This window comes from Dreissena polymorpha, chromosome 9 (genome assembly GCF_020536995.1).
Source record: "Dreissena polymorpha isolate Duluth1 chromosome 9, UMN_Dpol_1.0, whole genome shotgun sequence".
Classification (NCBI taxonomy): domain Eukaryota; kingdom Metazoa; phylum Mollusca; class Bivalvia; order Myida; family Dreissenidae; genus Dreissena; species Dreissena polymorpha.
Window position 1 is genome coordinate 4,629,784 of NC_068363.1, and position 16,882 is coordinate 4,646,665.

The 16,882-nt window shown below is 35.4% G+C and overlaps 1 protein-coding gene across 2 annotated transcripts in view; it reads left to right on the top strand.

Annotated features, from left to right (window-relative positions):
* The window catches only part of LOC127844051 (serine/threonine-protein kinase Nek11-like), a 35,682-nt gene extending 19,111 nt beyond the window's left edge, over positions 1 to 16,571 (top strand). Inside the window, exons 10-14 of one of the 2 annotated variants that reach the window (XM_052374018.1) lie at positions 223 to 325; positions 1,863 to 2,066; positions 3,080 to 3,319; positions 8,330 to 8,411; positions 8,945 to 16,571. In XM_052374018.1, coding sequence (XP_052229978.1) covers positions 223 to 325; positions 1,863 to 2,066; positions 3,080 to 3,319; positions 8,330 to 8,411; positions 8,945 to 9,146 — 831 coding nt within the window. In that variant the 3' untranslated portion in view covers positions 9,147 to 16,571. The remainder of the gene's footprint in view (positions 1 to 222; positions 326 to 1,862; positions 2,067 to 3,079; positions 3,320 to 8,329; positions 8,412 to 8,944) is intronic. The other variant, XM_052374019.1, reaches the window with a different exon arrangement.
* The last annotated feature ends 311 nt before the right edge of the window (positions 16,572 to 16,882 follow it).

Here is a 16,882-nt window from a genome sequence, read left to right on the forward strand (position 1 = left end):
GAATTAGCATGTGCAGTCAGCACAGGCTTATATGGCACAAAATGTTGCACCTTACTGGATTTTCGCTAAGAAGAGACTTCCTTTAAATGAAAAATACCATAAAGGCAGACTACACAGGCTAATCAGGAAGGACCAGTTATGCATACTCATAAAGCCTGGTTTTCCCGGAGCAAGGCTAATGAGAAGACATAACACAGGAACAGTGCTTGTTCTTGTTTTCAGATCCCTGTATGGCAGGGAGGGGCAGGGGAGGGAAGCGAGCTCCAGAATGCACTCACAGTTCGAGGTGTGCCCCGTAAGGACTTTGGTACGCGATCAGCACCGAGTGAGTCTTAATGCTGTGTTTTTCTTCCCTTGGGTTACAGAGCTAAACTGCACTGAATTCACATTCTTACCATAGGACTTTGCATGATGAACATGTGATATCTTTAATTTGTGAAACAAGCTTATAAAGATATTAATGTAATGCGTTATGTTTTATTTTTTAATAAATTTTGGTTTACATTTTCTATCCAATATTATTGATGCTAAAATGAAGTATTCAAAATTTGGTATCTACAATTGTGTTAATTAAGTTATGGAATATGTTTTGGCGATTCATGATATCTCCTCCATACCTCAAAGTTGGAATGAACTTTAGACTTACCTTCTGGTCTGTGTGATTTACAACATCATGGGAATGGCTGTTGATGGAAAGCTAAATGGCTTTATTTGAGACTTGTTTGTAAAATGATCTCTGACTGCATTAATAATTGTTAATTTCGGTTCCATGTGATTTTGCTCCTTAGCTCTATGTGACTTAACATTGGAAAAAAAGTATTTCTTTGCAAAATGAGAGTTGATGTAAATCAAGATGGCTGCATTAAAAAAATCATTATCCTACTTCATTATTAACCAGGTTTTCCGAAGGAAAAAACTGGTTATTAGATTGGCGAATGCGGGCTGGCTGGCGGGCGGGCGGAACAAGCTTGTCCGGGCCATAACTATGTCGTGCATTGTCAGATTTTAAAATCATTTGGCACATTTGTTCACCATCATTGGACAGTGTGTCGCGCGAAATAATTACATCGATATCTCCAAGGTCAAGGTCACACTTTGAGTTCAAAGGTCAAAAATGGCCATAAATGAGCTTGTCCTGGCCATAACTATGTCATTCATCGTGAGATTTTAAAATCATTTGGCACATTTGTTCACCATCATGGGACGGTGTGTCGCACAAAAGAATCACGTCAATATCTCCAATGTCAAGGTCGCCACGACTAAAAATAGATTTAAAAAAAAAAACTTACAAAGGGGGTTAATTTTGTTTGTTCATTTCAAAAGTTCAGTTTGAGTTTTCTCCCTTTATCAGATTTTTTTTTCACAATGAAAACCTGGTTTTGTGACAATTTTGTCCCTTGTTTATTGTTTATTTTGGTTTTATAAAATAAATTCTAAGTGTGCAGATTTTAAAAAAGGGTTGTTTTTTGTATGTGTTATCTATGAATAGAAAGTTGTTGTTTTATTATATTTGTCTTCTTTTATTAAGGAGAATGCTTATCCTTTATTGTCTTGCACAAAAGGCAAGTTTTGTTTGAATATGTGGGTAAATCATAGGCTTTTTACTGCATTAAATCTGTATTAACCTAAATGAATTCATAAACAAATTTAAGGCATTATGTGTATCAATATAAAAAAGACTATCCATTTGATCCCTTACAAAAAACTACAAGTTCGGTTTTGTTTGATAGGAATGTACATGTACTTGGTAAAGAGTGCCCTTGCACCTGACCTTCACTTACATTAATACCACCCCTCTCTTTGTATCATTAATTTTCCTCATATTCATGTACCCATTCATGCATGCATTGTTCTGTCTTCAGTGGTTCTTTATCCACAAACGGAGAACATTTCTGATGATGAGCAGGAACAAACTGTTAAATATAAGCCTTTAAACACTGCCGGTGGCCCATCGCTGGCTAAATACTTGCAACATACATCGCCAAACATTGATGATCAACCTATTAAACCTTTAAAAGATAAAATGGTGTATGACAAAGAAAATTCGTCACTTGATTTTGAAGATGGTAAGTTGTGGGGAACGATTATTGAAAGTGTTTCCATTTTCATTGTCATCACTTTTGTTTCTCTCAGATCTTGTGTTTGACCCTTAACTAGTACATGTATTTCCTATGTTTGCTTGTTTTTGACATTCTCTTGTTTCTTCCTTACTAAATACAGTATGAGATTATACAATTGTTTTATTATTCACCTGTACAGTACCTGTAAAAACTGTTAAACTTTGCAAGGTTTTCAAAAATGTAATTAAGTATATAATAGTAATCTGCTGTTAAACTGCCCTTCCACACACAAGGAACAAGTAACACAATTCTAAAATTCTAAATTATTTTTTTAGGTAAATATCTTAACAGTTGTATATTTTAACCATAGTTTCTTGTCATATAATGGAAATTTTGTTTATTTCCATTATTTTGTGTTGGGTTCACATGAATTTAAAGTGTTTTTGTGTGTTTATTTTTTAATTAAAAAAATACTTGTAGATTATTTTGCTTATTTTTTACCAGTTTGTTATTAAAGATAATCTGTTGTTCAAGTAATGCTTTAATGACGATATAAATTAATATTTTATTTAAACCTTTACCACTTACATACATTTTTGACACATTTGTAGTACCTTAGAAAGTTTTATTAAATTTAAGACCTTTCTTACTAGATTCAAGTTTTAAAGGCTTTATTTCCAACCCTTAGATACTGATCAGCAGCAAACAGCATAAAACCTGAACAGGCTGAAATTTACTTGCAGGCTGTTCTGGTTTTATGCTGTTTGCACATAGCCATTTTCACTTTGCAGCTGAGTGGGAAAGGATTAATAAAGGAATCGTCAACTTGGCACTTTTACTGAAAAAGGAAAATAGTATTTTAAGAGCAAATTACAAGCATAGTTATATGCAGTACTCATGACCACTTCAGTGGCTTATTAAGACAGTTTCAGCAAATGATATGTTCATATAAACATAAATAAAATCAAAATTATGTTATTATTATTCATAAGTATTTGTAGGTAATTTTTATTTCCTAGGGATTCCAGATAATGATGAACTCGCAAACACGTATTACTCCCAGTTTGAGGATGATTTTACATCCTCTGACCAAGAGGACGAGGCTTCTGAAACTGTGATACCTAGAAAACCCGAGTACGACAATGGTGATGACGATGACGACATTCTGTTTGGGTCGCAAGATGACACATTGAAGAAAGATGATGAGCAGGACTTGTATTATCGCATGCAATACGTACTAGACAAGGGAGATGATGCAGGTACAGGGTTTATTGCATGCTATACATGCTTGACAAGGGCAATTATACAGGTACAGGGTATTATAATATGCAATACATGCTAGACAAGGGGGTTAATGCAAGAAAGGGCTCAGATATCAAGCTGTTGTTTTGGCACAGTGATGGATCAATAACGTTATTTTAAATTGAAAAATTACAATATGGTTTTGGAAGGAAACTTTTAAGTGCCAAACCTTTATTATTTACCAAACATTAACTTTTGTAGATTTTTCAGTAAACTCATTTACCAATTCAAGTTTGTAACAAATAATTATGTCCTATGATAAAATAAAAACAACTAAATAGGAATAAAGACAATAATATTCAACGTAATCTGTGCACAAATGCACACATCCTGCGTCTGTTTTGCAATCAAGATAAATCCAGATATTACCAAAAAGGAAATACATTCTAATGTAGATACTGACAATCAACAATTCCTAAAAATGGTAATGTGGTAAAGCTGTATCAAAAGCGTTGACTTTGTTAAGGTAGAATAGTTAGGATAAGTGTTTTTATGTCCCCCACTATAGTAGTGGGGGACATATTGTTTTTGCCCTGTCTGTTGGTCTGTTGGTTGGTTTGCGCAAACTTTAACATTTGCAATAACTTTTGCAATATTGAAGATAGGAACTTGATATTTGGCATGCATATGTATCTCATGGAGCTGCACATTTTGAGTGGTGAAAGGTCAAGGTCATCCTTCAAGGTCAAAGGTCATATATATGGGTCAAAATCGCTCATTTAATGTACACTTTTGCAGTATTTCAATATTCAAGATAGCAACTTGATATTTGGCATGCATGTGTATCTCATGTAGCTGCACAATTTGAGTGGTGAAAGGTCAAGGTCAAGGTCATCCTTCAAGGTCAGATGTCAAATATATGTGACCAAAATCGCTCATTTTATGAGTACTTTTGCAATATTGAAGATAGCAACTTGATATTTGGCATGCATGTGTATCTCATGGAGCTGCACATTTTGAGTGGTGAAAGGTCAAGGTCAAGGTCATCCTTCAAGGTCAGAGGTCAAATATATGTGGCCCAAATCGCAAAATTTATGAATACTTTTGCAATATTGAAGATAGCAACTTGATATTTGGCATGCATGTGTATCTCATGGAGCTGCACATTTTTAGTGGTGAAAGGTCAAGGTCATCCTTCAAGGTCAAATATATGGGTCAAAATTGCTCATGTAATGTCACTTCTGCAATATTGAAGCTAGAAATTTGATATTTTAAATGCATGTGTATCTCATGGAGCTGCACATTTTGAGTGGTGAAGAGTCAAGGTCAAGGCCATCCTACAAGGTCAAACATCATAAAGGGGGACATTGTGTTTCACAAACACATCTTGTTGTTCACAACTTTATTAGCCATTGTTTGGATTGTGTTGTTCAGGGGTATTGCAAGTTAAATGAGCCAACATGCAGAGGATGAAAGACAATATATAAACGCAATAAAAAGATGACAATGTGTGATCAACACCTTATTAAAATAGTTTCTGTGCATTTTTACACAGAAATTAAACAATTTGTCGCTTCAAACACTGGTTAACAGTCATTCACTCCTTTTTAGCTCATCTATTTTTTGGAAAAAAAATATGAGCTATCGTCGTCACCTTGGCGTCGGCGTCAGCGTTGGTGTCCGGTTAAGTTTTGCGTTTAGGTCCACTTTTCTCAGAAAGTATCAATGCTATTGCATTCAAACTTGGTACACTTACTTACTATCATGGGGGGACTGGGCAGGCAAAGTTAGATAACTCTGGCGTGCATTTTGACAGAATTATGTGCCCTTTGTATACTTAGAAAATAGAAAATTTTGGTTAAGTTTTGTGTTTAGGTCCATTTTATTCCTTAAGTATCAAAGCTATTGCTTTCATACTTGCAACACTTACTAACTATCATAAGGGGACTGTGCAGGCAAAGTTATGTAACTCTGACTGGCATTTTGACAGAATTATGTGCCCTTTTTATACTTAGAAAATTGAAAATTTGGTTAAGTTTTGTGTTTAGGTCCACTTTATTACTACAGTATCAAAGCTATTGCTCTCATACTTGCAACACTTATTAACTATCATAAGGGACTGTGCAGGCAAAGTTATGTAACTCTGACTGGCATTTGGACGGAATTATGGGCCCTTTATACTTAGAAAATTGAAAATTTGGTTAAGTTTTGTGTTTTGGTCCACTTATACCCTTAAAGTATCATAGATATTGCTTTCATACTTGGAACACTTGCAAACTATCACAAGGGTACAGTAAAAGGACAAGTTGCATAACTCTGGTTGTCATTTTTACGGAATTATGGCCCTTTTTTGACTTAGTAACTTTGAATATATGGTGAAATTTTGTGTTTCGATCCACTTTACTTCTAAAGTATCAAGGCTATTGCTTTCAAACTTCAAATACTTTCATGCTATCATGAGGTTACTGTACCTGGCAAGTTGAATTTTACCTTGACCTTTGAATGACCTTGACTCTCAAGGTCAAATTATTAAACTTTGCTAAAATTGCCTTAACTTCTTTATTTATGATTAGATTTGATTGATACTTTGACAAAACTACTCTTACCTGACATACCACAATAGACTTCACTCAAACCATCCCCCGTGCCCTCTCCCCCCCTCCCGAATCCCCCCCCCCCCCCCCCAATTTTTATGTCCCCCACTATAGTAGTGGGGGACATATTGTTTTTGCCCTGTCTGTTGGTTGGTCTGTTGGTTGGTTGGTTTGCGCCAACTTTAACATTTTGCAATAACTTTTGCTATATTGAATATAGCAACTTGATATTTGGCATGCATGTGTATCTCATGGAGCTGCACATTTTGAGTGGTGAAAGGTCAAGGTCAAGGTCATCCTTCATGGTCAGAGGTAAAATATATTTGGCCAAAATTGCTCATTTTATGAATACTTTTGCAATATTGTTGATAGCAACTTGATATTTGGCATGCATGTGTATCTCATGGAGCTGCACATTTTGAGTGGTGAAAGGTTAAGGTCATCCTTTAAGGTCAGAGGTCAAATATATGTGGCCTGAATCGCTTATTTTATGAATACTTTTGCAATCTTGAAGATAGCAACTTGATATTGGGCATGCATGTGTATCTCATGGAGCTGCTCATTTTGAGTGGTGAAAGGTCAAGGTCAAGGTCATCCTTCAAGGTCAGGGGTCAAATATATGTGGCCAAAATCGCTTATTTTATGAATACTTTTGCAATATTGAAGATAGCAACTTGATATTTGGCAAGCATGTGTATCTCATGGAGCTGCACATTTTGAGTGGTGAAAGGTCAAGGTCGAGGTCATCCTTCAAGGTCAAATATATGGGTCAAAAATGCTCATGTAATGTCACTTCTGCAATATTGAAGCTAGCAATTTTATATTTGAAATGCATGTGTATCTCATGGGGCTGCACATTTTGAGTGCTGAAGGGTCAAGGTCATCCTTCAAGGTCAAACATCATATAGGGGGACATTGTTTATCACAAACGCATTTTTTTTTTTTTTTTTTTAAGATCATCCCACAAATGATCACCACACCCTTACACTATACCCCCCACCCCACCCCACCCCCCCCCCACCCCCAATTTTTTTTTTTAAACGGTTCAAAAACACAAATATTTATTTTTATTATTTTATTTTTGAAATACTGTCCAACCATCGCTCCCAAGAATCCCCTCCCCCCACCCACCCCCCCACCCACCCATACCCCCCCGCCCACCCCAGAAAAAAAATTAATTTTTTTTTGCATTTTTTTCGCATTTTTGGAAGATAATGTTATAAATGTCCTCACCCCCACACTATACACCCCTCTTCACTCCACCCCTTCTTCCTTTGTGATTGAAATTGAGAGTCCCTTCACCTTTAAAAAGAAAATAGATGAGCGGTCTGCACCCGCAAGGCGGTGCTCTTGTTATCCTCTATTCATTACAATGTACTAACTAATTGGGATGCAAAAAGACGGGACAGTAACTTTAACCTTATTAGAATGGACTACCGGGGTGTAGTTGAATGGCATGTGATAAAGAGGGCCAACCTTGTGCAAGTCATTTTCCAAGTGACCCCTCTTCCCACCAAAGTATATTACAAATCACTTTTTTTTCAAAATCAGAAATTGGTGAAGTTATTGTTGACGAAATAGTCAACATGCTGACAAACATACATGGTTTGACAGAATCGAATGTAGAAATGTAAAATACTAACAAGAATTTCATACTTGATTGAGATGTTTTAGATTTTAGTTTTGTGATAAAAAAGTCCAGGCTTCATTTTATTAGATCGGCTGTTTTCGGAGAAAACTGGAGGTGTGTCATAGCCAGCTCATCGTCCACCGTCCTCAGTGCTAAAACCTTAACATTGGCTCTAAAATCAAAGTGCTTCCACCTACAACTTTGAAACTTCATATGTAGATGCACCTTGATGAGTTCTACATGCCACTACCATTTTTGGGTCACTAGGTCAAAGGTCAAGGTCACTGTGACCTCTTATATAAAACTTTAACATAAGCTCTAAAACATAAGTTCTTCCACCCACAACTTTGAAACGTCATTTGTACATGCACCTTGATGAGTTCTACACGCCACACACTTTTTTGGGTCACTAGATCAAAGGTCAAGGTCACTGTGAGCTCTTATATAAAACTTAAACATAGGCTCTAAAATCAAAGTGCCTTCATCAGGTCTACACGCCACACCCATTTTTGGGTCACTTGGTCAAAGGTCAAGGTCACTGTGACCTATAATATAAAACTTTAACATAGGCTCTAAAATCAAAGGGCTTTTTTTCTGACAATCCTTCATTTATTCAAAACTGCACCTACAGCCGAGCGTTGGCACCCGCTATGCGGTGCTCTTGTTTAATGCTTTATTAAACTCATATGGTTGATATGAAAACTATAAAATTCAGTATTTGGCTTAAACAAATTGTAATATTCTTTTAACAAATAAAGAAGTCTATACATTTATAAAAGGTTGGACAACTACTACTTTTTCAGAGGGTACCTTGACATTGGCTGATGAAGATGCAGGAGCATTTGGGCCAGTTGCTAGGGAAAATAAAATAAGAAACCTCAGAGTGTATCCTTTGTTGTAAAAATATATGTTGAAATATGTGTGCATAATGAATGGTTGTGTGTCAAAATTTATTTACATTTTGATTAAATCAAAACTGATTGAACTTGGTATTATGTATTTACAATTTTCATACATAATTCATTACATGTAGGTAATTTTTCTTGTTGTAAAAATGAACTCTAACGTTTAAAAAGAGAGCATGGCCTTTGCTTCATCAAAAAATATTCTTGGAGTTTCATTGAATTTCCTGGGTAAAAAAAGCATGTTTAAATCACAGCCCGTACAGAAATTAAGCACTTTGCGAACTGTGGGCACCTAAAAAAAAAGATGCTTCCAGCAACAATGTGCAAATGTTATGCAAAGGTGTATTGCAGCGTTTCGTTTTGGAGGGCATCCAGGGTCCTATACTCATACAATTGGCTGGGGACTCATTTTATTTTCACACGTTGGGACTCGTATACTAGTATTTATTATTGTAGTTGCTTGGAAAATGTTCATAAAACTCTGGTATTGAGGTCCTTCACCTAAGTACTCAGTGAGTGTGAGAAGATGCTGGGGGCGGAGGGCTTTGAAAAGGCGTACAACTATCTGAAGACGGCTCGCTACGAGCGAGCTACCGAGGCTACAGAAGAGGACATCATGCAGGGGCTGCGAGAGTTTGTCAAGAACCCCAGTGACTGCTTTCTCGTGGACCAGCTGCTCTTTTTAGAGGAGCAAGTGGGACAGGGGCTCACGTAGAACTTGACATGGTTCATTAGAGCATCCCTCTTGGAAAACTTTTCTGAACCCTTTACCACTTAGATACATATTTAATCCTTTACCACTTAGATACATATTTAACCCTTTACCACTTAGATACATATTTAACCCTTTTCTACTTAGATACGTATTTAACCCTTTACCACTTAGATAGGTATTTTGAAGCATTTTAGTCCCTTAGAAAGTTAAATTTAGTAAAGACCTTTCTTACTAGATTCAATTTTTAAAGGCTTCATTTCCAACCCTTAGATATTAATGAGCAGAAAACAGCATTAAACCTGAACAGACTGTGAGTTACTTGCAGGCTGTTCTGGTTCTATGCTGTTTGCACATTTTCACTTTGCTTCTGAGTGGGAAAGGGTTAATGTATAAGGGTAAAGTGTTCTACCAGATTAGCTTGTGCAGTCTGCATTCCAGATTGTTTCCAGAGAGAGGCTCATTGTTAGAAGTTTGACAGGTATTGTGTTATATTATTTGTCTTTTGTGAATTGTTTCTGGTTTTACCACTTCCTGTGTGTGGCTTAAATAAGTTTGGAAGGAAAGTGTTGAGTTTGGGATCATTTATTTAAGTATTACCAAGAGGTTTTGGACACTCAAGATCTGTGAAAACCTTTTTCGAGCCAAAATAATTATTTTTTGTAACTCCTATTTTTCGGACACCTGTATTTTCACTTACAATTAATGACTCTAAATTTTTTGACAGTAGTCATTCATCATAATTTGCAATGATTTGGTGACACAGCTGTATTTTTACTACCCAGTGATGGTTATATAATCTGGCAGATGAATGCAAGAAGTAAGTGGGCTGTTATATTGTTTAAATGCAATGTAATTTGGTTATAGACGAAGTGTGACAAAATAGACTCCAATTGTATTGCACCATATTTTGAGTTATAAATCGCATATTAAGAGCAACCAAATCATAATCACTACAATTGATTTTAGTTTAATTTATGAAAACATCGGACATGTTTCGTTATACTCAGGAATATCCCCATATTGCTGCAGTGGTACATTGTCAGTGTCACTGTGCATGTTCAAACACTGTCTTTTGGGAATATTTTTCAGTATCAAAATATTCTGACACAAATTGTGTGTGTGTGTTTGTTAAAAAATTTCGTGTAATTATACTAGTTAGGCTGAAGATATATTCCAGGAACATCTTCAGGATTTTAATCCATTTGTACATAAACATTTTCATAACGTAACTTATTTACAACTGATTATGAACTTATGAAGTCTTTACTTAAATATTATTGGATTTAATTGTAATAAGAAGAATGTTATATTCCAAAATTCAAACTTTATTTAAAGTTTGATCATATTTGTTTCTGAAAAATGCTCTTCATTTTGGTGCATTTGGTGCAGCAAGTTGGACAGGGGCCAATGTATAATTACAGAATATGCTCGCCAACAGCTTTTGTGTTGACTAAGTGATCAGTTGTTTGTCATTTCTTGTCAAGTTTGCTGTGTTTTAATTAGCATGTTGGGCAGCGAGTATTGTAGAAATAATGTATAAATTGTATGATTCGATAGTGACCTGTTGCTGTTTTGGTAGTGTCACTATGAAAGCTTATTTCCAAAATGGGACATTCATTGCCTATAATTCAAATCACATGAGGTATCATGTTTGTCTGTCAAAGGATCACATTCTCACTTCCTTACTGTACAGCATTTCGTTTTCTGAATACCAGTAAATTGAATCAAATAATACTTCCCGACCCACCCATCTGTCTGTCAAAAACGTTTCTGCATACGTTCTCCTACACTTTGAAAAGAAAAAAATAAATATCTTGCAGGCATTGTTCCTTTCAATATGAAATGTTGCACATCTAATTTTAATCATCTTGTGTTATGCATTATAGAAAATATACAACTTTGTATGCCCCCTTTCGAAGAAGAGGGGGTATATTGTTTTGCTATGTGTTGGTCGGTCGGTATACCAGTTTGTTTCTGATCAATAATGCGTCAACGAATAGACCGATTGGCTTGATACTTCACATGTACATTGGCCTTGGACAGTTGATGACCTCTTGAAATTTTGGGTCACTAGGTCAAAGGTCACTGTCACAATACGCATGAAAATGGTCTCTGGTCAATAACTCGTCAATGAATTGACAGATTGGCTTGATATTTCTCATGTGCATTGGACTTAGACAGTAGATTACCCCTAAAATAATTGGGTTCACTTGGTCAAAGGTCATGGTCACTGTCACAATATGTGGGAATATCGTTTGCAACAATGACTTGGCTTGATACTTTCCATGTGCATTGGCCTTGGACAGTAGATGACCCCTATTGAAATTGGGGGTCACTAGGTCAAAGGTCAATGTCACAATAAATGTGAAAATCATTTACGATCAATAACTCGTAAACAAATTGACAGATTGGATTGATACTTCACATGTGCATTGGCCTTAGGACAGTAAATGACTCCTATTCAAGTCAGGGTCACTAGTTCAAAGCCCCGTTTTGGGGCATATGTCTTGGATTGCGGAACTCTTGTTTAATTAGAAACTGTGTAACATCATGCTAAGGGAGTGATTACAACAGTAGTAGTAATAATTACTGTGAAACCAAATTAGTCATCGGACACTGATTTTCATGAATTTTCATAAGTCATTGTATTTTGTATAAATTTGACATTTTGATATTATGATGTTACTTCATGACGCTGAACATTTTAGTTTGCTACTATCAAGGTCGAATTCCAAGCTCATACATGCATCAGTTTGATGTTTAATCTCTTATCTAAAGCAATAAGCAGCATGACATGTAATTATACAAAAGTGTCCACTTATCATTAGATTCTAGCAATTTTACCTTTATTATGACCCCCTTCGAAGAAGAGGGGGTATATTGTTTTGCACATGTCGGTCGGTCTGTCCGTCCGTCCACCAGATGGTTTCCGGATGATAACTCAAGAACGCTTACGCCTAGGATCATGAAACTTAATAAGTACACTGATCATGACTGGCAGATGACCCCTATTGATTTTGAGGTCACTAGGTCAAAGGTCAGGGTCACAGTGACTCGTTCTTTGATGCAGTTTATGCTTCCAAAGGACCACATTTGCAGATTATATTATGTACTGGTGTCGTGGGGTCTATCTACCAGGGCTAGCGCTGTCCCAAAAGTTTATTTGAGCCAACCAGTTTTTTGTTTTTCAGTGCGCAAAAACTGGTTTGGAAATAATTATATATACAATGTACTATCAACTTGTTATGCCCCCCTTCGAAGAAGAGGGGGTATATTGTTTTGCACATGTCGGTCTGTCGGTCGGTCCGTCCACTAGATGGTTTCCGGATGATAACTCAAGAACGCCTAGGCCTAGGATAATGAAACTTCATAGGTGCATTGATCATGATTGGCAGGTGACCCCTATAGATTTTCAGGTCACTAGGTCAAAGGTCAAGGTCACAGTGACTCTAAACAGTAAAACAGTTTCCGGATGATAACTCAAGAATGCTTACGCTTAGGTTCATGAAACTTCATAGGTACATTGATCATGACTGGCAGATGACCCCTATTGATTTTCAGGTCACTAGGTCAAAGGTCAAGGTCACAGTGATTCGAAATAGTAAAATGGTTTCCCGATTATAACTCAACAACCCTTATGCCTAGGATCATGAAACTTCATAGGTACATTGATCATGACTGGCAGATGACCCCTATTGATTTTCAGGTCACTAGGTCAAAGGTCAAGGTCACAGTGACTCAAAACAGTTAAATGGTTTCCGGATGATAGCTCATGAATGCTAACGCCTAGGATCATGAAACGTCATAGGTACATTGATCATGACTGGCAGATGACCCCAATTGATTTTCAGGTCACTGGGTCAAAGGTCACAGTGACTTGAAACAGTTAAATGGTTTCCAGATGATAACTCAAGAATGCTTATGCCTAGGATCATGAAACTTCATAGGGACATTGATCATGACTGGCAGATGACCCCTTTTGATTTTCAGGTCACTAGGTCAAAGGTCAAGGTCACAGTGACTCTAAATAGTAAAATGGTTGCCGGATGATAACTCAAGAATGCTTACGCCTAGAATCATGAAACTTCATAGGTACATTGATCTTGACTGGCAGATGACCCATATTGATTTTAAGGTCACTAGGTCAAAGGTCAAGTTCACAGCGACAAAAAACGTATTCACACAATGGCAGCCACTACAACTGACAGCCCATTCGGGGGGCATGCATGTTTTACAAACAGCCCTGTTATTTTTCAACAAGTATTTAATTACATCATTTAGTTTCATGTGTTCTGTAAGTATTTCATAATTACAGGTAGTTTGCAAAATATAGACAATGGTTATTTACTGTCATTTTTATTTCCAAAATTAGTTGGGATAGCATTAGTGTGAATAAAGGACAATCATTGAAGCCTGTTAGAAACTCATTGATAGTCTGTCAATACAGAGTTACCTCATTGTAGTTCTGTTGTGTAGTATAAGTACTGCTGCTCACAAAAGCGGCAGAATCTTAAGTATTAAAATTATAATACAAATGCATAATGACACTGTAATGTTTCGTTCTTTGTCTGATAGCAGTATATAGTGTCTACTGGACTTGTACAATATAACAGTATTATTGTCCCCTACGGGTGAAACCGGAGGGGACTTATGGTATGCGTTCTGTCTGTCACACTTTTCTGAATCCTGCAATAACTTTAAAAGTTCTTCATATTTTTTCATGAAACTTGAAACATGGTAAGATGACAATATGAAGCTTATGCTTGTCATTTCATTTTGTTCCTACGTCAAGACTTTTGGTTGCTATGGCAAACAATAGACTTGCAATATTGCTGAAAATGGTGGAGTTTCACCCGTAGGGGACTTATATTGCTTGGCAATAGTCTTGTTTCATATCCTTTAATGACTGTAATAAAAAGTGATGCAATGCGACAAATCAATTTTATAATTCCTTTATGTTGACAAAGTGTAAAAGGTTTCAGATATATCTTGGTGAACCAAAAAAATGTACTTGTGAGAAACTTTGCAAAAATATGTTTAGGTTTATTATGCTCCCCCAAATTTTTTTGGGGGGAGCATATAGTCGCCGCTTTGTCTGTCCGTGCGTGTGTCCGTGTGTGCACAATTTTTGTCCGGGCTATTACTCAGCAATTAATTACCGGAATTCAATTAAACTTTATGGGAAGCTTCACTACCAAGAGGAGATGTGTATATTATCAGCCGGTTTTGGTCAGATGATTTTTCACAGAGTTATGGCCCTTTGAAATTTTCTATAGACTGTACATATAGTGCAATTCTTGTACCCCCAACTACTGACTGGAATTCAATGAAGCTTTATGGGAAGCTTAACTACCTTGAGGAGATGCGCATGTTATTTGTGGGTTCTGGTTAGATGATTTATTTAGGGAGATATGGCCCTTTGAATTTTTTAAGTTGCTAAACCATCCATCGTATTATTTTGTCCAAAGTAATGCCCCTCAAGACGTTTCCTTTTATCTGAATATATAGTGCAATATTGTGACAAAAAACCCTTTGGGGAGCATCACCCGTCTCAGACGGTTTCTTGTTTAAAAATCTTGTAACCACGTTTTCCACCTCTGAGTTATTTATCATGACTGTATATTAATGGTTGCCTCATAGTTTGTGTTCAACACAACAGTCTTGTTTTATAGTGACGTTGTGTTATGTTGTGGTTTTCGTATTCATGAAATACATCCAATTAACCATTATTCATCTGTCTCCACTTATTTTTATAATTGTAGAAAAATGTGGGCTGATATTGTCTTATTTGTCTAATTGTATTATATAAGTCCAAACACTATAATTGATTACATGTATTGTTGGGCTTAAACTTTTCTTCTCTATTTCTTTGTCTACTAAAGATTCAGTTTTGCACAGTGTTGTCGATTATGCGGCACTTCATATTCACATTTCATTGACATAAATATTTTTAATAATTATGTTATGTTGTTCAGGTGTTTTTTCTGCATTTAATATGCAATTGTTAGAATTAACCATTAGATTTGTGCTCGTTTATGTTTTCTACTAAATGTCTATGTTTGTTACAACACTTTGCCTTTGTATTATGCTCAGTTTGAATTGTTATTATTTGTTTCTGTTTAATGTTTTGTTAAGTGTAATGAAAACTATTTTAGATAGCTATTTTATTGTAGAACAAATACAAAAAATGTACAAATCAGTAAATATCAGTACATTTTCTATCAAAAAATCATTCTGTTAGATACTGTCAGACATGCATCATTTCATTATGTGGTAATCAAAGGGGTACTGTCATATAGAGATTAGAAGATCATGTTATGTGTCATTGATTCAATATAATTATATTCTTCTTTTGCATTTTCAGATTTTATATCTTCATGTATATATAAATAAATAAATATATATCTCTTGGCGGAAATTATAGCAAAAGGGGATTAACCTTAAAGTTGGCCTGACATATACATGTATTGTCATTTTGCATTTCCTTGTAAATTGTTTCTGGAAAAAATAGTCATAAACACATTTTCAATAAGAATGACATCAACAAATTTAACACCAATTGAAAAAAATCTGTTTTACAATTCTAACCACTATAGGTTAACATGCAATTTGTGTTATGTATGTGAAATAATTATGTGAACTTCTCAAAATATATCATTTTGTCAATAAGACATAACATTTTAGTATAAACAAACTTATTAGAAGGTTACTTTGGCAGTATGGTGTTGTGTTTCTGAAATCAGTTCATTATTAGCACAGACTTTTCAGATAAGACGTGCAATATTGCTGTCTTTGTTGTAATGCAGCTGTTGAAAATTATGGTCTGTATGTTATAGTAAAAAAGTGCATTGTCAGTGTTGAATTTTACAATTATCTAAATTAAGAGATGGGACAAACATAATGTAGTCCCGGTCAAAAGTAAACATTGTTCATTATATTTATTGTTTTTACTAACTACTAATTATAAATATAAAACTGTGTGATGTTAGGTATAGAAATGTATGCATGTATGTATGTTTGTATGTATAATAAAATGAAGAATGAAAAAAAAAGTTAATAAAAACCATACGGCATCAAAATTTTAGTAAGATTTTTAGACGACCATTAAACACTCCCTTATTTTCATATTAACAAATCATGTCTATATCTTAAAACTGTTTCCTATGGTACAATTAACTCTATGAACATATTGTTTAGAGATTGTGTAGTGTAGCATTCGTGTACCGATTAATTAATTTTAAAAGTGTTTGACATTCATGTTGGTTTGTTGACATATCAATGTGCATTAAAACTGCTTATATTTTTTACCTTTTTTATTGTTTGTGTGTTACCCATGGTAACTTATTTTTTTGCATTTGTGATATTTCAGAATGTGTCATTTAACGATATGCATATGTATATTTACATTAAAAGAACTTTAACTCGCACGTGAGTTGTGTTGTATATGTTTCAAACGTGTTAAAACATGTAAATGTTGTTAAACGTTTGAAAAAATATCATATTTTGGGAACATCACAGCTGGTTTGTGTCTTAACTTTGTGTAGATCACAAGTTTGTTTTGCATAGATTGATTTTCAGTCAATTGAATAACATGGTCGAAAATTTTCGCGCGGAAAAATGCTTTCTTTCAAAGTCAAGGTAACAGCACTAAGTCGATATTCATGTATAATAAAGCAACCCTTCACTTTTGTCCTACCTGTATTGATTTTAAAATTAAACTGCTACTTTGGTGAGAC